The sequence below is a fragment of the Amblyraja radiata genome, chromosome 28 (assembly GCF_010909765.2).
Source record: "Amblyraja radiata isolate CabotCenter1 chromosome 28, sAmbRad1.1.pri, whole genome shotgun sequence".
In the NCBI taxonomy this organism is placed as follows: Eukaryota; Metazoa; Chordata; class Chondrichthyes; order Rajiformes; family Rajidae; genus Amblyraja; species Amblyraja radiata.
In genome coordinates this window covers 35,390,175-35,416,831 of record NC_045983.1, presented here as the reverse complement: position 1 = coordinate 35,416,831, position 26,657 = coordinate 35,390,175, and the positions used below count along the sequence as shown (strand labels likewise).

General features: G+C 46.6%; 1 protein-coding gene across 4 annotated transcripts in view; it reads left to right on the top strand.

The window, feature by feature from the left end:
- The window catches only part of gosr1 (golgi SNAP receptor complex member 1), a 74,640-nt gene extending 53,436 nt beyond the window's left edge, over positions 1-21,204 (top strand). For 2 of the 4 annotated variants that reach the window (XM_033046318.1, XM_033046316.1), the window contains 3 exons: positions 2,477-2,506; positions 14,321-14,403; positions 19,237-21,204. In XM_033046318.1, coding sequence (XP_032902209.1) covers positions 2,477-2,506; positions 14,321-14,403; positions 19,237-19,361 — 238 coding nt within the window. In that variant the 3' untranslated portion in view covers positions 19,362-21,204. The remainder of the gene's footprint in view (positions 1-2,476; positions 2,507-14,320; positions 14,404-19,236) is intronic. The other 2 variants (XM_033046319.1, XM_033046317.1) reach the window with 1 other exon arrangement.
- Positions 21,205-26,657: the final 5,453 nt, after the last annotated feature.

The following is a 26,657-nucleotide window of genomic DNA, read 5'->3' as shown; positions in this document are numbered from 1 at the left end:
TGCCGTAAACCTGGTGACCCTTGTGGAACCACCATTCTTGCACTCTTGTACTTCATTATAATAGTGCTGATGTACGGGAGGATTTTTACTAAATACTTTGTATGAAAGTAATTACACTATGCCTTGGTACAGGCGACAATAAAGTACCATTGAACCATTCCTGGTGGAAGGAGATACAAGAGATGGCAGATGCTGGAATCTTGACCAAAACATACCAGCCTGAAGAATGGATGTGGACAGGATATTTCCACTAGTGGGAGAGTCTAGGACTAGAGGTCACAGCCACAGGTCTCTCTTGCATCCCTATCACCCACCCACCCTTCCTCCCTCCCACCCTCACTCCGCCCCACCAAAACACCCTCCCTCCCTCTCTCCCTATCTCACACCCTCCCTCCCTCTCTCCCTCCCACCCTCTCTCCCACCCACCCTCCCTCTCTCCCTCCCACCCTCTCTCCCACCCACCCTCTCTCCCTCCCACCCTCCCTCCCACCCACCCTCCCTCTCTCCCACCCACCCTCCCTCCCTCCCTCTCTCCCTCCCACCCTCTCTCCCACCCACCCTCCCTCTCTCCCACCCACCCACCCTCCCTCTCTCCCTCCCTCCCTCTCTCCCACCCACCCTCCCTCCCTCCCTCTCTCCCTCCCACCCTCTCTCCCACCCACCCTCCCTCTCTCCCACCCACCCACCCTCCCTCTCTCCCTCCCACCCTCTCTCCCACCCACCCTCCCTCTCTCCCACCCACCCTCTCATCCACCCACCCTCCCTCCCTCCCTCTCTCCCTCCCACCCTCTCTCCCACCCACCCTCCCTCTCTCCCACCCACCCACCCTTCCTCCCTCCCACCCTCACTCCGCCCCACCAAACACCCTCTCTCCCACCCACCCTCTCTCCCACCCACCCACCCTCTCTCCCACCCAACCTCCCTCTCTCCCTCCCACCCTCACTCCGCCCCACCAAACACCCTCTCTCCCACCCACCCTCCCTCTCTCCCACCCACCCTCCCTCTCTCCCTCCCACCCACCCTCTCTCCGCCCCGCCCTTGCCTCCCTTTTCACTTTACAGATTTGTTTAATTCTTCAGTTCTCTTTCATTTCTGGCCCACAGTTGGTCCAACACAGAGTCAGTGCCTGTCAGTTGCTGCTTTCATCTATTTCTGCGCATGCCTTTATTTGCTAGAATGGAATAAAAGACACTCTGCTCTGTTTTCACTAACAGTGGCAAATCCCAACTATATTTCTTTTTTAATTGTCCTAAAAATCCTGTTTTATTTCTCATGTGATTTATGACACACTGAACATTTCTTCCTTCACATTTGTTGCTCGATCTCTTGTGGGCTTACAAATTAAGTAGAATTATTGCTTAAATTAATAAGGTAATAAAGCATTGAATGCGATTAATTTGTAATAGATTGAGGTATGTTTCAAGTTTATGCAATTTTGGATGCCAAGTCTGGGTGGCGCAGCGGTAGAGTTGCTGCCTCACGGCGCCAGAGACCCAGGTTCCATCCTGACTACGGGTGCTGTTTGTACGGAGTTTGCACGTTCTCCCCATGACCTGCGTGGGTTTCTCCTTCCACACTCCAAAGACATGCAGGTTGTGAGTTAATTGACTTTGGTCAAATATTGTAAATTGCCCCTAGTGTGTAGGAACATGCAGGTGATCGGTGGTCTGTGGTCGGCGTGGATTCGGTTGGCTGAAGCACCTGTTTCCAAGCTGTATCTCTGGTCACCTTTTCAAGTGGGGGAAAAGGAGAGACACTGATGCCCAGATATGTAAGAAATTGTCCGAGGTGAAACATGCCGCCCAGTGCTGCTATTTCCTACGTTCCTACGTTATCACAAGAAATAAATCAACACACCACCGACAGACATCTGGTCCATGCCTGTGACACTGCACCTGCGTCATTGATATTCTGGAGGGGGTGAAGGAAGGAATGTCGAGCCGTTTGAGAGTGGTGAATCTCTGGAACTCTCTGCCACAGAGGGTAGTTGAGGCCAGTTCATTGGCTATATTTAAGAGGGAGTTAGATGTGGCCCTTGTGGCTAAGGGGATCAGAGGGTATGGAGAGAAGGCAGGTACGGGATACTGAGTTGGATGATCAGCCATGATCATATTGAATGGCGGTGCAGGCTCGAAGGGCCGAATGGCCTACTCCTGCACCTAATTTCTATATTTCTATGTTTCTATGTTTGGCTTTAGCAAAGTAGTTCATCTTGGGTCTTGTGAGAATGGAACCTTCTCCCAATCACCAACCACCTCGCTGGTAAATAAAAATAGGCTCTATCTGTATGATTAATATCTTACCTTTCTCTTGCATTCCACTGGGACACGTCTGCTGTCGTGAATTATGCATGTTGACAGTACTACGCTGAATATATTTCTCAGGTGTCTGTAACGGAACAACTGAATGATGAAATGGCCATATGAATTGCAGGGCGATATATTTTCACATTATTAATTTTTTCTCTCTTTTGCAGCTCAGATCGGCTGATAGAAGACACAATAAGGTAAGACCACGTGAGCCAATTTAGGCTTTTAGACTTTAGAGATACAGCACAGAAACAGGCCCTTCGGCCCACCGAGTCTGCATTGACCAACAATCACCATGTAGAAATTACAGCAGTGTTTATACATAGTACCCCCATTTCAGGGCACCATAATGTTTGGGACACAGCAATGTAATGTAAATGAAAGTAGTCATGTTTAGTATTTTGTTGCATATCCTTTGCATGCAATGACTGCTTGAAGTCTGCGATTCATGGACACCACCAGTTGCTGGGTGTCTTTTCTGGTGATGCTCTGCCAGGCCTGTATTACAGCCATCTTTAGCTTATGCTTGTTTTTGGGGCTAGTCCCCTTCAGTTTTCTCTTCAGCATATAAAAGGCATGCTCAATCGGGTTCAGATTGGGTGATTGACTTGGCCACTCAAGAATTGACCATTTTTTAGCTTTGAAAAACTCCTTTGTTGCTTTAGCAGTATGTTTGGGATCATTGTCTTGCTGTAGAATGAACCGTCAGCCAATGAGTTTTGAAGCATTTATTTGAACTTGAGCAGATAGGGTGTGTCTATACACTTCAGAATTCATTATGTTACTATCATCAGCAGTTGTATCATCAATGAAGATATGTGAGCCAGTACCTTCAGCAGCCATAAATGGCCAGGCCATAACACCCCCACCACCGTGTTTCACAGATGAGGCGGTATGCTTTGGATCTTGGCCAGCTCTTTCTCTCCTCCATACTTTGCTCTTGCCATCACTCAGATATAAGTTAATCTTTGTCTCATTTGTCCATAAGACCTTTTTCCAGAACTGTGGTTGCTCTTTTAAGTACTTCTTGGCAAACTGTAACCTGGCCATCCTATTTTTGCAGCTAACCAGTGGTTTGCATCTTGCAGTGTAGCCTCTGTACTTCTGTTCATGAAGGCTACTGCGGACAGTGGTCATTGACAAATCCACACCTGACCTGAAGAGTGTTTCTGATCTGTCGGACAGGTGTTTGGGGATTTTTCTTTATTATAGAGAGAATTCTTCTGTCATCAGCTGTGGAGGTTTTCCTCGGCCTGCCAGTCCCTTTGTGATTTGTAAGCTCACCTGTGCTCTCTTTCTTCTTAATGATATTCCAAAGAGTTGATTTTGGTAAGCCTAATGGGCCTGACCCACTTAAGCGATTTTGCAGGCGGCTGCCAGCGACTAGAACAATGAAATTCACCGATCAGCACCGGCGACAACCTACGTCACCTGGTGACAACCTTCGTTAACCTGGTGACAACCTATGACAGCACCTACCACAACCTACGATAGCCCATTGTCGCCGAAGATTTTTCAACATGTTGAAAATATTTTGGCAGTTGCCTGTAGTCTAAAAAATCGCCGAAGTGGGATAGGCCCATTAGGTTTGGCTGATGTCTCTAACAGTTTTATTCCTGTTTCTCAGTCTCATGATGGCTTCGTGGACTTTCATTGGTACAACTTTGGTCCTCATGTTGATAAACAGCAATAAAAGTTTCCAAAGATGATGAAAAGACTGGAGGAAAGACTAGGTGCTGAGAGCTCTCTTATACCTGCATTAAGGAGGCAATTAAACACACCTGAGCAATTACAAACACCTGTGAAGCCATGTCCCAAACATTATGGTGCCCCGAAATGGGGGGGACTATGTACAAACACAGCTGTAATTTCTACATGGTGAAACCAAAATGTCTAAAAACACCCTTTAATAAAATCTGACAATGTGCACTTTAACCACATGTGATTTTTTTCTGTTACAAATCTCAAATTGTGGAGTACAGAGGCAAATAAATAAATGATGGGTCTTTGTCCCAAACATTATGGAGGGCACTGTGAATATTTCACCTAAATTACATATTTTCGAATTAATAGAAGTAGTTATGTTGTTTTAAATGGTTCTTGGTGTTCCTGAATTTTTAATTTGCTTTAAAATGCAAGTTTTAATATTTTAATAGTACGATTAATGTTTAATAGGCTTTGAACATTTTTCAACATTTATGAATGTCAGAGAGACCACTTTGACTTGTTCCTGAGCCTGGAGCTGCAGCCTAGTCGGTGATAAAAATGTTCCTTAGGGACAAACTTCCTTTGCAGCAACTGGGCCATGTGTTCCAGAAGATGAGATGAGCTTTGTGGAAGACGTGTCTGTTGGTCATCTTGGGCAGCATGATGGTCAATGAGGTGGCTCAGACCCATCCAGCCCATGGGCAGCATGATGGTCACTATAATGAACTGGTGCTGAAATTGATCAAAGAGTCTGATTCTAAATTTGTAAAATTGAACAGGCGTCCAATTTCACAATGGTTTACAATCTTACAACCCAAGTGTGAACATTGACTTCTCCAAAACGTGGTAAACAAGTCTCACCCACTTTCTTCCCTGTTCCCTACCGAGATGTGTACCCATTTCTCCCACCTCTCCCACCTATATTGTTTCCTCTGGCTTCACATTTCACGCCTTATATCTTTACCTCATACTTTCAACCTCTCACCTGTATCCACCTATCACATGCTAGACTTTGTCAGTCAGTCTGAAGAAGGGTCCTGTCCCAAAACGTCACCTATAAGGCTGCCTGACCAGCTGAGTTACTCCAGCACTCTGTGAAACGTCACCTATCCATGTTCTCCACAGATGCTGCCTGACCCGCTGAGTTACTCCAGCACTCTGTGAAACATCACCTATCCATGTTCTCCACAGATGCTGCCTGACCCGCTGAGTTACTCCAGCACTCTGTGTCTTTTAAAAAATGTAAAATAATTTATTTTTCTTCATCTCAACAGTCATCTTTCTCAGTATCAAAATCAGTATCAGACTTGTCAAAATCTGAGTAGTAGCATAAAGGCTGCTATTCTCAGAGTTACACATGGAGCAGAAATAAAGGCAGAAACTGCTGGAAAATCTCTGCTTGTCAGACAGCATCTGTGGAAGGCGAAGCATCAACGTTTTAGGTTAGAGCAGAAGGGGATAGGTTTGTGTGCAGCACTGAGAACACCATGCTATGCTTGGTCTAATTTCATTTGCCAAATGTCTCTGTTTACTCCCTTTCTCCACCTCTCGTAATTGAAACCTCTGTGATTTGTGCTCCCATCTATCTCTGTACAGCTAAAACCTTCCACTGCTCTGCAATACAAGGTTTATTGACGTAACGAGGGGGAGCATTCCTTGCCAAGCTGGCGATGGATCTTGTCCCCAGGCCGCTGAGACAACACTCTACATCATAGCAAACACATATCAAACCGTTAGCATTTACAACATTAACTCTGCAAAGAAGTCAACAACAACTCGAGTGTCTTCATCAGTTTTTGGTTTTCTCATACCAAATATCAGTCGGAAATCCTAAAGAATGATTGCTAATAAACCTTTAGCAAATTAGCGCTGAAGTAATTGCATTCTCTGGGAGAGAAGTTAGCTAATTAATCCCAGTAGCCATATCCTCGCTGAAACCACCCCTATTATACCACATGTAATAAAATGGAACAGCAGAGGCTGGTTTATTACATGGATAGGTGACGTTTCACAGAGTGCTGGAGTAACTCAGCGGGTCAGGCAGCATCTGTGGAGAACATGGATAGGTGACATTTCACAGAGTGCTGGAGTAACTCAGCGGGTCAGGCAGCATCTGTGGAGAACATGGATAGGTGACATTTCACAGAGTGCTGGAGTAACTCAGCGGGTCAGGCAGCATCTGTGGAGAACATGGATAGGTGACATTTCACAGAGTGCTGGAGTAACTCAGCGGGTCAGGCAGCATCTGTGGAGAACATGGATAGGTGACGTTTCACAGAGTGTTGGAGTAACTCAGCGGGTCAGGCAGCATCTGTGGAGAACATGGATAGGTGACGTTTCGGGTCAGAACCCTTCTCCAGACTAATTGTTGGGGGTACGGGACTGGAAGCAAGAAAAGAATCAGGGCTGGCAACAGACGATCTCAGGCAGGGAGGTTCCCTGATAGGCTGCATGTTGGCCAGGTACGGTGGGATCCCAAGAGGGTACATCATTGCGAACTTTGGAACTGAATAACCAACTATTAGTGGAGATAGGGGGGGGGGGGGGGGAGGGGGAGAGAGGTGTTGGTAGAAGTCCTAAAATTAGAGAATTCAACGTTCATACTGTTGGGGCGTAAGCTACCCGAGCAAAATGATGATGAATAAGTTTATTGGCCAAATATTCACATACAAGGAATTTGCCTTGGTGCTCCGCGCACAAGTGACAACATGACATACAGTGACAATTGCGAATTACACATAAAACACTAAACATTATTAATAAAACACCATTGATCAAACATGTGAACCAAACATAATACCAGAGCAAAGGGAGGCTGCAGATTTTTGGCTGTTGAGTAGAGCTACTACTCGTGGAAAAAAGCTGTTTTTATGTCTGGCTGTGGCAGCTTTGACAGTCAGGAGTCACCTTCTAGAGGGAAGTGATTCAAAGAGTTTGTGGCCAGGGTGAGAGGGGTCAGAGATGATGTTGCCCGCTCGTTTCCTGGCCCTTGCAATGTACAGTTCGTCAATGGAGGGAAGGTTGCAGCCAATAACCTTCTCAGCTGATCGGACGATTCGCTGCAGCCTCCGGAAGTCGTGCTTGGTGGCTGAGCCAAACCGGACCATGATGGAGAAGGTGAGGACAGACTATACGATGGCTGTGTAGAATTGGACCATCATTGCCTGTGGCAGATTGTGCTTCCTCAGCTGCCGTAGGAAGTACATCCTCTGTTGAGCCTTTTTGACTGTGGAGTCGATGGTGCCCCCCCCCCCATTTAAGGTCCTTGGAGATGATGGTTACAAGGAACTTAAAAGACTCCACAGATGTGACTGTGGTGTGTTGATGGTGAGTGGGGTGAGGGGAGAGGGAGCTCTCCTAAAGTCTACAATCAATTCCACTGCCTTAAGAGCATTGAGCTCCAGGTTGTTGTGATGGCACCAGAACGCCAGCTGTGACACTTCCTGTCTGTAGGCAGATTCCTCCCCATCCTGGATCAGTCCAATCAGGGTTGTGTCGTCCGCAAACTTGAGAAGCTTGACAGAGGAGTCTGTGGAGGTGCAGTCGTTGGTGTAGAGAGAGGGGAAGAGTACGCAGCCTTGCGGTGATCCTATGCTGAGGGTCTGCAAGATGTGCTTTCCCAGCCTCACATGCTGCTTCCTGTCTGTCAGCTGGGAGAGTTTGGAGTGTAGTAGCTCTGGCACAATGGTGTTGAATGCAGAGTTAAAATCAACAAACAAAATCCTTGCATAGGTCCCCTGGCGGTCTAGGTGCTGGAGGATGAAGTGCAGGCCCAGGTTGACTGCGTCATCAACAGATCTATTGCCCCGATATGCAAACTACAGGGGGTCCAGCATTATGCTACTGTAGTGGTAAAAGCGACTCTGTTGTTAGTTGCACAGAAGCCACCACTCTATGTTACAGATTTTAAATGAAGCACATTTATAGTGCTCTGCAGATAATATTTGTGATAATCGTGATATTTTTCAGCTTGACCAGCACAAGCCTTTCAAGGGTCTTCATGACTACAGAGATCAGTGCAACAGGCCTGTAGTCATTTAGACCAGTTATCCTTGCCTTTTTGGGTACAGGGACAATAGTGGAGAAAATATGTGGTGGTGTTCCTTCAATTTGCGTGTGGTACTCTGGCAATGGAGGAGGCCCAGGACTGAAAGGTCAAGACAGCAGTATGAACATTGAATTCTCTAATTGTAGGTAACTTCTACATGCACTCTCCACCCCCCCTCCCCCCCTCATTCCCCCCCACCCCCCCATCCTCCACAGTTTGCAATGAGGCATCCCTCCTGAGATCTCACCAACCCTATCCAACAATCGGCCAATCAGGGAACCCTCGTGCCTGAGGTCATCTGTTGCCGGCCGTGTCTTGGTATTTTTTTGCTTCCAGTCCCCTCCCCACTTTCAGACAATCAGTCTAAAGAAGGGTCCCGACCCGAAACTTCTCCTATCCATGTTCTCCAGAAATGCTGCATGACCCACTGAGCACTTTACATAGAAAAATAGAAAATAGTTGCAGGAGTAGGCCATTCGCCCTTCGAGCCATTCAAGATGATCATGGCTGATCACCCAAAATCAGTATCCCGTTCCTGCTTTCTCCCCACATCCCTTGATTCTGTTAGCCCTAAGAGCTGAATCTAACCCTCTCTTGATTGACCCATCAGACTTTGTGTCTGTTAAACCACTTTTGACAATTTAGTATTGATTTTTCAGCTCAGTTGCTGACCAGAGCACTGAAAGGCCCCAGCTGTTAACCAAAGGAGTTTGATCCTCTTTGTCAATACATCGATGTTTAGTGCAAGCCTTTCATGTTTTGGTATTGGTTTTATTATTGTCACTTGTGCCGAAGACATCAGAATAGTTGTTTACCTGTTACCCATTCAAATCATATTGTACGTGAGTGAGTACAATCAGGCCACACGGAGGTACAACAAGCAGTGCAAGAATGGAATAGAATGTTACAGTGTTATAGTGTTACAGTTATAGCTTCAAAGTGTAGATTCACAAATGCAAGAGCTGCAATGAGGTAGGTTGGGAGATCGAGACTACACCTTGGCTTATGAGAGAACATTCATAGCCTGATGACAATGAGGAAGAAGCTGTTCCTGTTCTGGTGGTTCCTGCTTTCAGGCTATTGCATCTTCTGCCCAGAAGGAGTGAGACGGGCCGCACGGTGGTGCAGCGGGTAGAGTTGCTGCCTCACAGCGCCAGAGACTCGGGTTCCATCCTGACTACGGGTGCTGTCTGTACAGAGTTTGCACGTTCTCCCTGTGACCTCGTGGGTTTTCTCCGGGTGCCCTGGTCTCCTCCCACACTCCAAAGATGTGCAGGTTAATTGGCTTCTGTAAATTGTCCCTAGTGTGTAGGGTTGAACTAGTGTATGGATAATTTGCATGGACTTGATGGGCTGAAGGGCCTGTTTCCCCGCTGTATCTCACAACTAAACGAAGAAGGAATGAGCAGACATGGTCTTTGATTATTTTGGCTGCTTTCCTGAGGCAGCATGAAGTGTACTATAGATGGAGTCGATGGTCTATGTGATGGACTGGACTCGATCCGCAACCCTCTGCAATTTGTTCAGCCCACTGAGCCCATGCCGACCAGTGACCACCCCATACACTAACACTATCCTACACACTAGGGACTATTCTGTTTTAACAACTTACCAAAGCCAATTAACCTACAACATCTTTGGCATGTGGGAGGAAACTGGAGCACCCAGAGAAAACCCACGCAGTCACGGGGAGAACGTACAAACTCCATACAGACAGCACCCGTGGTCAGGATCAAACCCAGGGCTCTGGCGCTGTGAGGCAGCAACTGTGCCGCCCCAAGTCATATAACACTGCGGAACTGATTAAACAAGAAACCCCCTTATTAAAATTTGAAGCAACTCAAAACCTTGTTGGGCTTGAATGTAAATAGTTGCAAAGCTTACTGCAAGATTATTGTCTTTCAAATTTATATTTAAAAATACACAATTAAGTCAGAAAAGAGGCATTTAAACCAAATCCTGCAATGGGCCCATTGATGAGACATGACAGAGTAATGTTATATTTTTGTACGTCTACTTCTGGCTAGAAAATGGCTTTGCAGATGGTGCTGGTTCAGGTGGAATTAGCAGAAATGCACATCTGATGAACAACCTATCTACCTGATGGGAGCTAATTTTGGCCCTTCCCTGTAAAGGTCATAAAGTCGTGTGATAAGAACAGAATTAGTCCATTCGGCCCATCATGTCTACTCCGCCATTCAATCATGGCTGATCTGTCTCTCCCTCCCAACCCCATTCTCCTGCCTTCTCCCCACAACCCCTGACACCCGTACTAATCAAGAATTTGTCTATCTCTGCCTTAAAAATATCCATTGACTTGGCCACAAAAGCCTACAGTGGCAAAGAATTCCACAAATTCACTGCCCTCTGACTAAAGACATTCTTCCTCATCTCCTTCCTAAAGGAACGTAAAAATCATTTGATTTCAAAACTTCACCCCATAAATATGTTCCATTTCATCATGTGCAGTCCCACAGGCAAGAGTGAATATTGTACTCAGTGGGTTGGAGAAAGAAGGTATATTTAAACCAATAATTTGCTCATTAATCATGTCTGATACAGCATTTTCCGTGCAGGAATCTCATTTGGAAAGAGAGACTGATAAACAAGGCTGCATTGAATCATGTCTACAGAGCAATGAGTGCACATTTCACCAGCTTATGGTGGCTATTTTAACACAGGCTATAGTCATTAAGATTAAGATCATTTAGTTACTTTCAAGACAAGATTAGGATCAGTTCCCATTTGTCTACATTTGACCCATTTCCTTCAGATTCTCTTCTGTGCAGATATCTGTCCACTGGTCTTTTAAAAGTTGTATTGTATCCACCTTCATCGCTTCCTTTGGCAGCTCGTTCCAGATACGGACTACCATCTGAGTGAAGAGTTGCCCTTGAGGTCCCTCTTAAATCTCTCCCCTCCCCTTAAACTATATCCTCTAATTTTAGAATCTCCTGGGGAAAAAAGACTGAGTGGTCACTTTATTTCTGCCCCTCATGGTCTTGTACACCTCAAAAAAGTTCACACTCTAAAGAAAAGATGTCCCAGTCTATCCAACTAACTCTCCCTGTAATTCCCCAAACAAGCGATGTAATGCTGAGGCTCGATAAGGCGCTGGTTAGGCCGCATTTGGAATATTCAGAGCAATTTTAGGCACCATATCCCAGAAAGGATGTGCTGGTTCTGGAGAGGGTCCAGAGGAGCTTTACAAAAATGATCCCAGGAATGAGTGGGTTAACCTATGATGAGCATTTGTCGGCACTGGGCCTGTACTTGCTGGAGTTTAGAAGAATGAGGGGGGACCTCATTGAAACATACAGATTGAAAGGCTTGGATACAGTGAATGTGGAGAGGATATTTCCACCAGTAGAACCTAGGACTAGAGGTCATAGCCTCAGAATTCAAAGACGTTCTTTAGGAAGGAGATGAAGAGAAATTTCTTGCCACAGACGGCTGTGGAGGCCAAGTCAGTGGATATATTTAAGGCAGAGATAGATAGATTCTTGATTAGTACAGGTGTCAGAGGTTATGGGGAGAAGGCAGGAGAATGGGGTTAGGAGGGAGAGATAGATCAGCCATAATTGAATGGCGGAGTGGATTTGATGGGCCGAATGGCCCAATTCTACTCCAATTCCTTATGACCTGATGAATTCATGGCCACAAGTCCATGAGAGCCTCGCACTGGTCCGGTCCCATTTGACGCATATTGCTCTAAACCCTTCCTATCCAAATATCCGTCCTAATGTCTTTTAAAAGCCATAATTGTATCTGGATGAAAGGCATGGCAGTAGAGTTGCTACCTTACAGACCCTTTCCTGGGAAAAAGACTGTGAGTGTCTCTACAGAGTTAATTGGCTTTGGTAAATTGTCCCTAGTGAGTGGGATAATGCTAGTGTGCAGGGGTTGCTGGTCGGCCCGGACTCGGTGGTCCGAAGGGCCTTGTTTCCGCGCTGTATCTCTAAACTAAACTAAACTACCAAGTGGTATGGAATGATTTCTGTTTTACGATGAGCCTTAAAACTCAACACTGAATAGAAATTTGATAAGAGAGGGCAGCTTGCGGCTGACTTTTACCTTCTGGCATTTACTGGGCAGGCCTGCAAATACCTGGAGATTTATGGAGGCTTTCATTTCATGCATCAATCATTGTAGCCTTAAAAGGAAGCAATGTAGAAAGAGTTGCTCATAAAGGCCGCTGTCAGACATGGAAGCTCCATGTAGTTTTAACAAGATAATTGTAGAGTCAGCAACATTGCTTTGTGTACAGTAATTGAAGATTTTGTGACTATTGTAATTTTTTGTTGAAGATTTGTCTCATACTAAATGGAATTACATGAGTTCTCCCTCGATATAACACAAAATAAAAATCTTTGGCTGTTATAAAGTCATAGAGTTGTACAGAACTGAAACAAGCCCTTTGGCCCAACTTGCCCATGCCAACCAAGATGCCCCATCTACACTCGTCCCATCTGACTGCGTTTGGCCATATCCCTTTAAACCTATCCATAATGCCAATATTGTTACTGTCCCTGCCTCAACTACCTCCTCTAGCAGCTCGTTCCGTATACCCACCACCCTCTGTATGAAAACTTTGCCCCTCAGATTCCTATTCAATCTCTCAACTCTCACCTTAAACCTATATCCTCTGTTCTTGATGCCCCACTAGAAACATAGACAATAGGTGTAGGAGTAGGCCATTCGGCCCCACGAGTCAGCACCGCCATTCAATATGATCATGGCTGATCATCCAGAATGAGTACCCTGTTCCTGCTTTCTCCCCATTTCCCTTGATTCCATTAGCCCTAAGAGCGATATCCAACTCTTGAATACTCAGGGTAAATATTCTGTACATTTGATCCCCTTACTCTGGGTAAGAGTCTGTGTATTTACTGTTGTTCTTCTTTGTGCTAAACACATCTGTCCTGGGAAAATGGAGGTTATGCTTGGAATACCGAGCTGGCCATCAGCTCTGCTGTTGGATAATTGAAAGCACATACTCACCCAGGGACTATTGACCATATCACAACTACACATTCATAAATTGCTACATCAGCTCATTTTGTTCTTAACAGATTGAGAAACATAAAGTGTCAAGTCTGCACATTTACTAAATTGATGATTAATTATATTCTCAAATTACTGGAGTAACTCAGCACATCAGTCAGTATGTGTGGAGAACATGATAGGCAGCGTTTCAGGTCTTCTTCTGAAGAAGCGTGTCAACCTGAAACGTCACCCATCCATGTTCACCACAGATGCTGCCTGACCCGCTGAGTTACTCCAGCACTCTGTAAAACGTCACCTATCCATGTTCACCACAGATGCTGCCTGACCTGCTGAGTTACTCCAGCACTCTGTGAAACGTCACCTATCCATGTTCACCACAGATGCTGCCTGACCTGCTGAGTTACTCCAGCACTCTGTGAAACGTCACCTATCCATGTTCTCCACAGATGCTGCCTGACCCGCTGAGTTATGGTGCAACAGCATCTATGGAGCTAAGGAAATAGGCAACGTTTCGGGCCGAAACCCTTCTGGAAATAGGCAATGTTTCGGGCCGAAACCCGAAAGGGTTTCGGCCCGAAACGTTGCCTATTTCCTTAGCTCCATAGATGCTGCTGCACCCGCTGAGTTACTCCAGCCCTCTGTGAAACGTCACCCATCCACGTTCTCCACAGATGCTGCCTGACCCGCTGAGTTACTCCAGCACTTTGTGCCTTTTTATTGTAAACCAACATCTTTGGTTCCTTGCGTCAGTCTTAATTATTTCCTGTACTTCTGAAGAGGCTGATGAGAAGGACAACAGACAAACACATGCATGGATAAATGAGAAGCAGCCAGCATGTTTAGACAAAGAGCAAGCAGACCATGGAGCACTGCAGGCTGTTTAATAGCTATGGCGTCCAGCTTTGCCGAGCGGAGCCTAACTCAGTACAAGCTCATGGTGTGTGGAGTTTGCTGGTTATTAGTCTCCATGGATGTTGTCAGGGCTATATTGAGAAGGGGGAAAAAGTGTCCAATCTGCACATTTATTCAATTGAAGCGGGACCAAGAGGTAAGTAATGAACAAGATGGATGGAGATTAATTTTGGGAAATGTAAAGGTTCTGCTGCCGTGGGAATTCCCGGAGTGCAGGAGCAAGTTGCATTTGTATGGAGCAGGCTGCTGGAGGGTTTAATTTTCTGCCAATTCAGCTGGGAGATTGTGGCAGAATAAGCAAACTATTCTTAGCAATGATGTGTCTCCTTTCTTATAGCATCGCCATGGCAACGAAAGAAAATGTGACATCACAACGAGGAGTGCTGAAGACAATACAAAGCAAAGTCAACTCCTTGGCCAGTATCCTTTATAAAAGCACTCTCATACAAACATAGAAAGTAGGTGCAGGAATAGGCCATTCAGCCCTTCGAGCCAGCACAGCTGATCATCCAAAATCAATACCCCGTTCCTGTTTTCTCCCCACATCCCTTGATTCCGTTAGCCCCAAGTGCTAAATCTAACTCTTGAAAACATCCAGTGAATTGGCCTTCACTGCCTTCTGTGGCAGGGAATTCCACAGATTCACAACTTTGGAAAGTGAACAAGGAAGGTATTCCTTGTAGTGTTGAGGCAGGTTAGTGGACGTAAGTCACAGCCGAGTGAAGTAACTCCACTCACTGGCTTAGTGCGGTGTGTCTGGGGTTAGTGTGTGGGTCTGGGGTTAGTGAGTGGGTCTGGGGTTAGTGTGTGTGTCTGGGGTTAGTGTGTGTGTCTGGGGTTAGTGTGTGTGTCTGGGGTTAGTGAGTGGGTCTGGGGTTAGTGTGTGGGTCTGGGGTTAGTGTGTGTGTCTGGGGTTAGTGTGTGTGTCTGGGGTTAGTGTGTGTGCCTGGGGTTAGTGTGTGTGCCTGGGGTTAGTGAGTGGGTCTGGGGTTAGTGAGTGGGTCTGGGGTTAGTGTGTGTGTCTGGGGTTAGTGTGTGATGGGGTCTGGGGTTAGTGTGTGTGTCTGGGGTTAGTGATGGGGGTCTGGGGTTAGTGTGTGTGTCTGGGGTTAGTGTGTGTGTCTGGGGTTAGTGAGTGATGGGGTCTGGGGTTAGTGTGTGTGTCTGGGGTTAGTGAGTGGGGTCTGGGGTTAGTGAGTGGGTCTGGGGTTAGTGAGTGGGGTCTGGGGTTAGTGAGTGGGTCTGGGGTTAGTGAGTGGGGTCTGGGGTTAGTGAGTGGGTCTGGGGTTAGTGTGATGGGGTCTGGGGTTAGTGAGTGGGGTCTGGGGTTAGTGTGTGTGTCTGGGGTTAGTGTGTGTGTCTGGGGTTAGTGTGTGTGTCTGGGGTTAGTGTGTGTGTCTGGGGTTAGTATGTGGGTCTGGGGTTAGTGAGTGGGTCTGGGGTTAGTGAGTGGGGTCTGGGGTTAGTGAGTGGGTCTGGGGTTAGTGTGATGGGGTCTGGGGTTAGTGTGTGTGTCTGGGGTTAGTATGTGGGTCTGGGGTTAGTATGTGGGTCTGGGGTTAGTGAGTGGGTCTGGGGTTAGTGAGTGGGGTCTGGGGTTAGTGAGTGGGTCTGGGGTTAGTGAGTGGGTCTGGGGTTAGTGAGTGGGGTCTGGGGTTAGTGTGTGGGGTCTGGGGTTAGTGTGATGGGGTCTGGGGTTAGTGTGTGGGGTCTGGGGTTAGTGAGTGGGTCTGGGGTTAGTGAGTGGGTCTGGGGTTAGTGAGTGGGGTCTGGGGTTAGTGTGTGTGTCTGGGGTTAGTGAGTGGGGTCTGGGGTTAGTGTGTGGGTCTGGGGTTAGTGAGTGATGAGGTCTGGGGTTAGTGAGTGGGTCTGGGGTTAGTGAGTGGGTCTGGGGTTAGTGGATCCTTGGCTTGAAACCAGAGCAGATGTTTTAGCCTTCAGGAGATTGCTTTGCTAGACACTGTAGCGATGCATCATGTTTAAAACACCTGCTTTGGTTTCAAGCCAACGCTCCACGAGGTCACAGCTTTTATTACACTGTGTTTGTGTTACTTTAGATAAGTGAGGCCTTACTTTCATACATTTCTTTTCCTTAAGTAAGTACTTGGGTATTATCTGTAGGGAACGAATAATTGACACACACACTCACGCACACACACACACACTCACGCGCACACACGCTCACGTGCGCACACACACACACACTTATATGCATTATCTCTGTAAAATGGAGATTCAGTATACGCCTGTTGTGTATAATGTGCTGGAGTAACTCAGCGGGACAGGCAGCATCTGTGGAGAGAAGGAATAGGTGATGTTTCAGGTTGAGACCCTTCTTCAGACAGAGTCAGGGGAGAGGGAATCTAGAGATATGAAAAGGTACAAAACCAATCAGAGCAGGCACCGATGACCAAGCAAAGGTGTTGTGAGTCTGGATTAAAACATGGTCGTAGAGTTTGGGAACAGTGAGAGAGGATGATGCAGAACTCTGGTCAGAGAGAGGAGGAGAACTTCCTCAAAGTAGACATACCTCGAGGATATGACACAGTGGAGCAGACAAAATGTGTAGGAAGGAACTGCAGATGCCGGTTTACACTGAAGATAGACACAAAGTGCTGGAGTAACTCAGCGGGACAGGCAGCATCTCTGGAGAGAAGGAATGGGTGATGTTTTGGGTCGAGACCCTTCTTGAGACTGGGAGTCAGGGGAGAGGGAACTCGAGGTATGAAAGGGGACAAAACAAATCAGAGCCGGCACCGTAATTATTGTCTGATGGTGTTGTGATGCCGATTGTAGATTGTTGATGAAGATGGTCGGGGGGGAGGGGGGGGGGGGGCAGTTGTGTGTGGGAGGCAGATTGTGCACAAATTGATTAACAAACCTGCAATAGGTACAAGCTCACCTCAGCATGACTAGTTGAATGTGTCTCCCCCACTGAGTGCTGACAGCAGTGTATTGCTTTCTCCAAAGCCCCTGCTGTGATGAAGCGATGAGATCTTCATCAGCAGAACACTGCAAATCCCATTCCTCATGCTGAGAAAGTATTTCAAAAACAAACAAATGTAGACAAACCCCTGAAAAATATTTCCAGGAGCTGTAGACAATTTAATAATGACATCTTACACCTGGTGCATCTTAAAATAAAAACGCACTCACGTATTGAACTAACTTCCAGTTTTACTCTGTTCAATTTGAGGCAAGGTGGTCTGGTCTGTCTTTGAGAAAATTGAAAAGGCTCTCCTTAGAGGGTAATCCAATTTCTGAAATGTTCTTAACTTTTCACTCTGCCTCACTAGCAAACTCAGGCAAGACCAATCCACTTGTTGGAATCACTATAGTTAAGTTTAGAGATACAGCACAAAAACAGGCCCTTTGGCCCACCGGGTCCGCACCGACCAGCGATCCCCACACATTAGCACCACCCGACACACACCAGGGACAATGTTTACATTTATACCAAGCCAATTAACCTACAGACCTGCACATCTATGGAGTGTGGGAGGAAACCGGAGATCTCTTGAGAAAACCCACACGGGTCACAGGGAGAACGTGCAAACTCCATACAGACAGCACCCGTAGTCAGGATGGAAACCGGGTCTCTGGCGCTGTGAGGCAGCAACTCTACTGCTGTGCCACCGTGCCCCTGATAGGATAAAGGGAGGAGCTATGAGATGGTGAGGCCAGGATTACTGTGCGGGGAGCTGATGGTTGGCAAGATGGCAGGCGGTTTCCCCGATCGTAATGTCACTGCTCTTGTCGGCAGGTTGTTGCTGATACTGCCATTGGCTCATGGTTAGAGGGTTCAACTGTGAGATTGAAATAGAAAGGTCTTGTGGTTGCCAAACACTTTAATTCTCCCCCCCCCATTCCCACACTGACCTTTCTGTCCTGGGCCTCCTCCACTGTCAGAGTGAGGCCCAGCACAAATTGGAGGAACAGCGCATGATATTTCACTTGAGCAGCTTACACCCCAGTGGTCTGAATATTGATTTCTCCAACTTCAAGTAACCCTTGCGTCCCTTCTCTCTCTGTCTCTCCCCCACCCTCGTCATTGTACTAGTCATCATGTTGAGTCTCATTGTCTGTAACTGGTTTGCACCTAGATCACAGCTAACAATGGCCTGTTTCCTTTATCATCATTACTTTTATGGCATATCTTTCATTCATTTGTTCTATATATCTCTACATCATCTCTCATTTCCCTTTCCCCTGACTCTGTCTGAAGAAGGGTCTCGACCCGAAACGTCACCTACGCCTTTTCCCCTGAGATGCTGCCTGTCCCGCTGAGTTACTACAGCTTTTTGTGTCTATCTTTTGTTCAAACCAGCATCCGCAGTTCACACCTTCACAATGGTCAATGTTGCCCTGGCAATTAGCAATGATTCGATCTAGAGGGCAGGGTACAGGTGTATCAGGTATCTGGAAGTGGAAGGCAGCATCCACAGTGCAGAACCAATGGATTCAGATTGTAAGATGAGACATTTCGGACTGACATTAGAAATGTCTTCACTCAGTAAGAGATGAATGTATGGAATTCTTTAACATTGAAGACCAAGTCCCTGAAGGAAATGGTAAATAAATTTCTGAACGCAAAAGTCTTCAAGGGATATGGAGACAGAGTAAGAATATGAGAATGGGATAGACATGTTTGATGGGCTGAATGTCCTGCACCAGCTTCTACGACTCAGTGATCTCTATAAGATTTAAAAAAAATAAGGTTCTTATTTGTGGTTTGTTCTAAAATGATCCACATGAAATGATCCTGTCTGGACCTGAGTGATTCATCTTGCAGTCAACTAAAGCTTTTCACTGTACCTCGCTGCACCTGACTGAACGATCGAATAGTTCTGAACACTTAAAATATTCAGCTCCCACTGAAGCAGCGGTACATGTGAGAATGTGTGGGGCCCACAGACCTGTGGTACATGAGAGAATGTGTGGGGCCCACAGACCTGTGGTACATGAGATAATGTGTGGGACCCACAGACATGTGGTACATGAGAATGTGGGGCCACAGACCTGTGGTACATGAGAATGTGGGGCCCACAGACCTGTGGTACATGAGAACGTGTGGGGCCCACAGACCTGTGGTACATGAGAACGTGTGGGGCCACAGACTTGTGGTCCAAGGAAGTCACACCTTCAGAAAAGGATGAGAGGGGACGAGGCATTTCTTTAAAACTTACTCTTCAATGTAGCAGCATTATTTTAACACATTGGAAATTACTTTTGTTTCTTTAACAACTGTTCCAGATCGATTTCCTGCCATCAACAGTTTGGTTCAAAGGTTAAATTTGCGGAAACGCAGGGATACATTAATTTTGGGAGGTGTTATTGGCGTTTGCACTATTTTATTGCTACTGTATGCTTTTCACTGATGTAATATTCTACCAAGATGCTTCTGCAGCTATAAGGCAGTGGGGCAGGGACATATCGACCCAACCTGTATACAGTGGTGAGGATAAATGGACCGTGATTATCATCGAATGGTTTCAAGCAACATTCCCCTGGGCCACAGTCGTGTGATTAGTTTATGATCAAATCCTCTGATTTATGTTTAATTGACTCATCTGTTGGAAAGTATAATTGTGATTGACAGCACGCCAGTGTCTGAAGAGTGGTTGAAGGGGGTCTATTTCTGCTACCTCTGTCCCCAACTTCAGGCTCCAGGTAGTACATAACTGCTTCATTTACACTTATAGAGTCACATTTAATAATAAACTACCGGCAATGTGTCTTTATCCAATATATGTATTTTCAAGAGCGTGTACTCAAAAACTGGTTCCATGACGAAGGGTGGTGCAATATGTTGTGTGCCTGGGTCACCCAGTGGCAGAGCACCAGTCAACTCCATGACCATCTCCTCGCGTCCACTCTCTGCCCTCTTCCCGGAGAACGAGCGAGATTGTCTGTCCAAAGTTTGATCTGAATCGAGCATTATTGCCCTGGGACCCAGGCTCGAGAAACTGACCTAGTGTTTATTGCCCAGGGACCCAGGCTCCAGAAACTGACCCAATGTTTGTTGCCCAGGGACCCAGGCTCCAGAAACTGACCCAGTGTTTATTGCCCAGGGACCCAGGCTCCAGAAACTGACCCAATGTTTGTTGCCCAGGGACCCAGGCCCCAGGGACCCAGTGTGTGTTGCCCAGGGACCCAGGCTCCAGAAGCTGACTCATCCTCATGCACAGGTGACCAAAGTTTGGAGAGAAGAGAAAGGGAGTTATTTTCCAACATAAATATATATTCAAATGTAACTAGTGAGTTTTGCAGCACCTGTTAAACACCGAGTGATTGCCACACTCAGCAGCGTGCGGTGTTTGTTGGCCCATCACCTTCTATTGAAGGTTTCAGCATGGTTCCTGAGACACACAGCATCATGGAATAACCGGCTGTGGTCACCGGAGCACCCAGATCAACCCAGTGCTCTCACTTCAAACCTTTTTAGACTTGCGGGGGAAAAAAACAACTGGCAAAGCTTCATTTTATTGATGGGAGAAACCCAAAACACCAAGGTCTAACATCATGTTGAATAGATGCAATCTGATTTTAATTTTTACTCCTTCAGTAATTTCCCACGGATTTGTGATTTGTCCTTGGCCCAGGTTTTGAGATCGCGGTGCATTCATTCACAAACCCTGACACTGCGGCCCCCGGGCTTGCAGAGTGTGTAACCAATAGTTGTCGGGCCTTGAGAGAGAATCTGTCCCTCGGATGGAGGTAACCAATAGAAATATGGTCGTGATTTCACGCAGACACATGTCTCAATATTCGGAAACATGAATCATTCCAATAGTGTTCAGTAAGAAATTCACTTTTTGTATGTAACACTGTCTTTTGAACTTATGCTATTATCTATTTCCCTTGACAGCTTTTATGGATTAACTCGACTACCAGATGTCAAATTGGCTATGTTCAAATTCAAATTCTTTATTTGTATAACTTGATTTTGTTTTTGTTTCCCACTTTGTTGAGTTAATCCATATAAAGTGTCCACTTCTGCCCTTCAATAGTTAATAAAGCTGCTATGGTTTTTTTAATCTTTTCAAAACTGTCTGCCTGCCCGCCCGCACTCCGCTTCATTAATGCTTCTGGAAATTTTGTTCATGTAGATTTTAATCTTGTAAAATAACTTCTGTTCTCAGCGACTGACTGCATTTTCTGCCTTGTACAGAGGAGCTTTAATTGTATGTAATTTGTTAATAAATTAGAATTCTAAGTGACCGTTCTTGGTGTTTTATCCTCTATCGGTAGTAAAGCTGAGTGTGGTCTTTGTGCAGCTACTGATTGCAATAACATAATGTTCACAGAATTCATTTTGTTTTTGTTCTACAGCTGTATCAGATTTTACCACACTTTATCTCTCCAGCATCTATTTTCATGTTCATAAATGATAGTAGTGATTAATGATAGGCCTTCAAGTCTACTCCGCCATTCAATCATGACTGATCTATCTCTCCCTCCTCACCCCATTCTCCTGCCTCCATAGCCTTCTGTGGCAAGTCATGATGTTAGACTAAAAATCATATTTCACAAACATTTCATCAACTGTGTACCAGACATTGAAGCTGAACGCCAGAATGTGGCAGCTTTTAAGGCCTTTCTGATCACCTAAATATACTACGTGGGCCCACCTCACCCATGCTGACCAAGGTGCTCTATCTACACCAGTCCCACCTGCCCACGTTTGGCCCGTATCCCCTAAAACCTACCAATATCCATCCTGTCTGGTTGCCTCCATTACAGGAAGGGTGTGGAGGCTTGGAGATGGTGCAGAGAGGTTCACCAGAATGATGCTGGATTAGAGTTTCAGTTACAGGGAGAGGGTGGAGAGAGGTTCACCAGAATGATGCTGGATTAGAGTTTCAGTTACAGGGAGAGGGTGGAGAGAGGTTCATCAGAATGATGGGAGGGAGGTTGGATAGATTTGGATTATTTTCTCTTGAACATTGGAGGTTGAGGGGAGACCTGATAGATGTTTATATAATTAGGAGAGGCACGTAGATAGGGTAGACAGTCAGAATCTTTCTGTCAGGGTGCATCTGAATTTCCTTCCTACACATATTGTCTGCTCCACTGCGATCTCTGCTCGAGGTATGTCTACTTTAAGGAAGTTCTCCTCTCTCTGCACCATCCTCTCTCACTGCTTCCCCTCCGTGATGCTTCCTGCTCACCAGCTCCACGCCCCTTTGATCTCTCATTTTCACACCTTGCCCTTCTACATCTCTATGTCTCCCTCTCCCCTGACTCTCAGTCTGAAGAAGGGTCTCGACTTGAAACGTCACCCATTACTTCTCTCCAGAGATGCTGCCTGTCCCACTGAGTTACTCTGGCATTTTGTGTCTGTGTTGAAGACAAGGAAGCAGGGATTTCCAGTGACTTTTACTTCAGGCAAGTCTAGCAATGATTTAATAATGGGTGTGAACAAAAGCACCATTGCCTACACCCGTGGTTAATGAAGGAAACTAAAATTATTCATAGGATGCAGATCCTTTAACCTCTGAGGCTGGAGCGATTTAAGAAGCAATTATTTTTGCATATTTATGAAGCAACCCATGAAATAGAATGATGCCTGTGGAATATCGAAGTCAGCACATTTGGTGCAGCAATAGAAGGGATTGTAGTGCGTCGGTCTCAAAGGGAAGCACGAAGTACAGTGTTTTGAGAGGCACCTTTTATTATGTTCCTCCCGGTTGTAGGGAAGACCAAACGAGAGGAATTACTGATTACTGATCCCAAGCTAACGTCTGGTGCATTGATTTTCAGGTCTGAAGATGTATGTATGCTTAAACACCTTCAATCAGACCAAGACCACAGACATGTCGCCGAATGTAACTAGTGGTGTGTGATATCTGTTCAGTTCAGTTTCGTGATACAGCATGAAAACAGGCCCTTCGGCCCACTGAGTCCAAGTCGACCAATGACCCGTACACTTGTACTATCCTACACACTAGGGACAATTCACAGAAGCCAATTAACCTACAAACCCGCACGTCTTTGCAGTGTGGGGAGGAAACGGGAGAACCCGGAGAAAACCCACGCAGGTCACGGGGAGAACGTACAAACTCCGTACAGACAGCACCTGTAGTCAGGATGGAATCTGGGTCTCTGGCGCTGTGAGCCCTGTCAGTGCCGGACACGGCCACGGGGACTCTGGGTGGTGGGTGAATGTGGCGGATTGCCAGGGAGTTGGGTGGCGGTGCTGCATCACATTGTTTCTAAAGAACTCACAAGAGTTGGCTTCCCATTCCCTTAGCTTGCCTTCTTTTGCAAGACTTGTCGTTTGTGGATGTATTGCTGGACGTTCACTGACAAACGTCACTCTAGGGCAGAACAGCCCCTCATATTCCCCTTACTGTTACAACACAACAGTAGGAACATTCCATTTCCCAATTCCAACGTGTCTCTGCTTTCCCCAGCTCACCCACATCAGTGTGCACACATTCCTACCACCATGTCCCACCCATCCAGCCACCCTGCTCCATTTACACTTCTCCTTACAGTTATTTCCCACCCACCCCAATTCCCTAATTGTAGATTGGTTGCTTTACTTACTAACCAAGTAGTGCTTTATTATATAAGCTCCACCTACTACCACACCATTCATATTATCGAGACCCAACATGTGCTGTCGGTCAATACTGCTGCATGGTAGAATTAACATGCTGTAGTGTTGTATACGTTACTCAATAAATACTGTTATACCAGATCTGTGAGTATGTGTCGTTTACACAACATGGTGTCAGAAGTGGGATCTGTCAGAACAAGCTTTTGGCATCCAGAACAGAAAACACAGAGGCACTGCCTAGCTGGGCAGCAACTTCTTCCACCGTGCGCATCGGGTAGTGCGGCCGTTTGATCGCTGTGTTCAAGTCTCTGAGGTTGACACAAATTCGGATTTTTTTCTTTGTTGCGACCACCAGTCGGATGGGTCAGTAACCATGGTAATGCATCCAGGGACACCATCCGCTGGAAGTCATTGTGTACTCGGTAGCTACATCAACACGGTATGAGGAATGCGGTCCGGGCCCCACTGATTTAGTGTGAGTCAGTGAGCTCGGCAATGCGGCAAGCATGTTACTCCTACCATGCAGCTGTACTAACTAACAGCGCGGTAATGCGATAATATGAATGGTGTCGTAGTAAGCGGAGCTTATATAATAAAGCACCACATTGGTTAATAAAGTAACCGATCAACACTAATTTCCCTCTTATCCCCTCCCCCACTCCCACCCAGATCATTCCCTCTCACATTGCATTTATACATTTCACTCCTCTTTATCTGACTCCTTTTCACCTCCAGCCTTTGTCATCACCTCAGCTGTATCCACCTATCACTTGCCGTTTCTCATTGAAACTTACAGAATAATGAAAGGCTTGGATAGAGTGGATGTGGAGAGGATGTTTCCACTAGTGGGAGAGTCTAGGACCAGAGGTCACAGCCTCAGAATTAAAGGGCGCTCTTTTAGAAAGGAGGTGAGGAGGAACTTCTTTAATCAGAGGGTAGTTAATCTGTGGAACTCATTGCCACAGCGGGCTGTGAAGGCCAAGTCTGTGGATATCTTTAAGGCAGAGATGGACAAATTCTTGATTAGAACGGGTGTCAAGGGTTATGGGGAGAAGGCAGAGATCCGCCAATATTGAGTGGACTCGATGGGCTGAATGGCCTAATGCTCGTCCTATAACTTGTGAACTTGTTTTGCCCAATCTCTCCCCCCCCCCCCCCCCCCCCCCCCCCAAACTCCATCAGTCCGAAGAAGGATCCCGACCTGTAATGTCATTTGTCCGTTCCCTCCACAGATGCTGCCTGACCCGCTGAGTTCCTCCAGCACTTTTCTTTTTCTCAGGATTCCAGCGTCTGCAGTTCGTTGTGTCTGCAGTCTCCAACAACGGGTTTTCTAGATTTCCATCTCCTGGTTTAGGCAACGACACCAACTGAAGCAAAACATCGTCCAGACCAAATGTAGACTCGGCAAACATGTCAGTGAACCTGAGGGGACACTTGGTCTCACAGAGGATGGCAAGTATAGGGATCAAGCTGACAGAGGAGGTCGTTGAGGCAGGGACTATCACAACATTATAAGAAACATTTGGACAGGTACATGGATAGGACAGGTTTAGAGGGATATGGGCCAAATGCGAGCAGGTAGGACTAGTGTAGATGGGGCATGTTGGTTGGTTGGGCAAGTGGGGCTGAAGGGCCTGTTTCCACGCTGTGGAATTCCTTGATCCATTTTAAAATGAGGGTGAGTACGGACTGTTTCTTGCAACTCTATAATCTCGTTAGGTTTTCCTTGAATCTCGAAAGCTCTTTCTGTCCGATGAATCATAGTTTAAGTGTATCCTTCCACAGACAAGCGGGACTGTTCATCTTCACATCACGTCCTCCAAAGCTCACGGTTGTAATGGTGGGCGAGAGGAGAGTGGTGGTGAGGGCCAGGTGATGTACCAGCCCGCATTAATGTAGTCCCACTGTGCCATCTACGTGGCAGAGAGACCGGAGTGTGCTTTGGCACTTTTTCCGAAGGGGAGCAATAACTGATTCAGCAACACTCTGTACTCAGCCGAGATTACGTGCCCAGGTCTGTCTCAGCACAATATCTGTTATCAAGTGAGACAAGGTGATAAATCAACTGGTGGTAATGAGGCGGCTTTGTGTGGGAATGGTCTCTGGATAGACCAGGCTTGTCAAGTCCCTCGTCTCTCACCCTCACCTTGTTCACAACATGGAGCAAATAAGCCTCTCAGTCTGAAGACCGGTCCCGACCCGAAACGTCACCTATCCATGTTCTCCACAGATGCTGCCTGACCCGCTGAGTTACTCCAGCACTCTGTATCTTTCTTTGTAAACCAGCATCGGCCGTTCCTAGTTTCTACAAGGGCGGCGCAGCGGTAGAGTTGCTGCCTCACAGCGCCAGAGACCCGGGTTCGAACTTGACTACGGGTGCTGTCTGTACGGAGTTTGCACGTTCTCCCCGTGACCTGCGTGGGTTTTCTCCGAGATCTCCGGTTTCCTCCCACACTCCCACAGGCTATAGAGGCAGGTACAAGGATTACAGTGGAAGCCTGCTCAACCTCTCCCATTACCACAGGCCCTCAACTCCTGGCAACATCTAGAATCTTGATGTGGTCGTATCTTAGATGGGTTTGCACGTTCTCCCTATGACCGCGTGGGTTTTCTCCGGGTGCTCCAGTTTCCTCCCACATTCCAAAGACATGCAGGTTTGTAGGTTAATTAGTACACTGTAAATTGCCCCCTCGTGTGTAGGAAGTGGGTGAGAAAGTGGGATAGCATAGTAGTGATCGATGGTCGGCGTGAACTCGATAGGCCGAAGGGCCTGTTTCCATGCTATATCTTTCAACCAATTGATCGATTCAATAGAGTAATTCACCGGCATCTGTGGAGAACATGGAGAGGTGACCCCAGCAATTGCAAATGAGTGGCACGGTGGCGCAGCGGTAGAGCGCTAGAGACCCGGGTGCGATCCTGACCACGGGTGCTGTCTGTGCGGAGTTTGTACGTTCTCCCCGTGACCTGCGTGGGTTTTCTCCGGGTGCTCCGGTTTCCACCCACACTCCAAAGACCTTCAGGTTTGCAGGCTAATTGGCTTTAATAAAAATTGGGCCAGAGGGTCCTGTTTCCGAGCTGTATCTCTAAACTAAACTAAACTAAACGG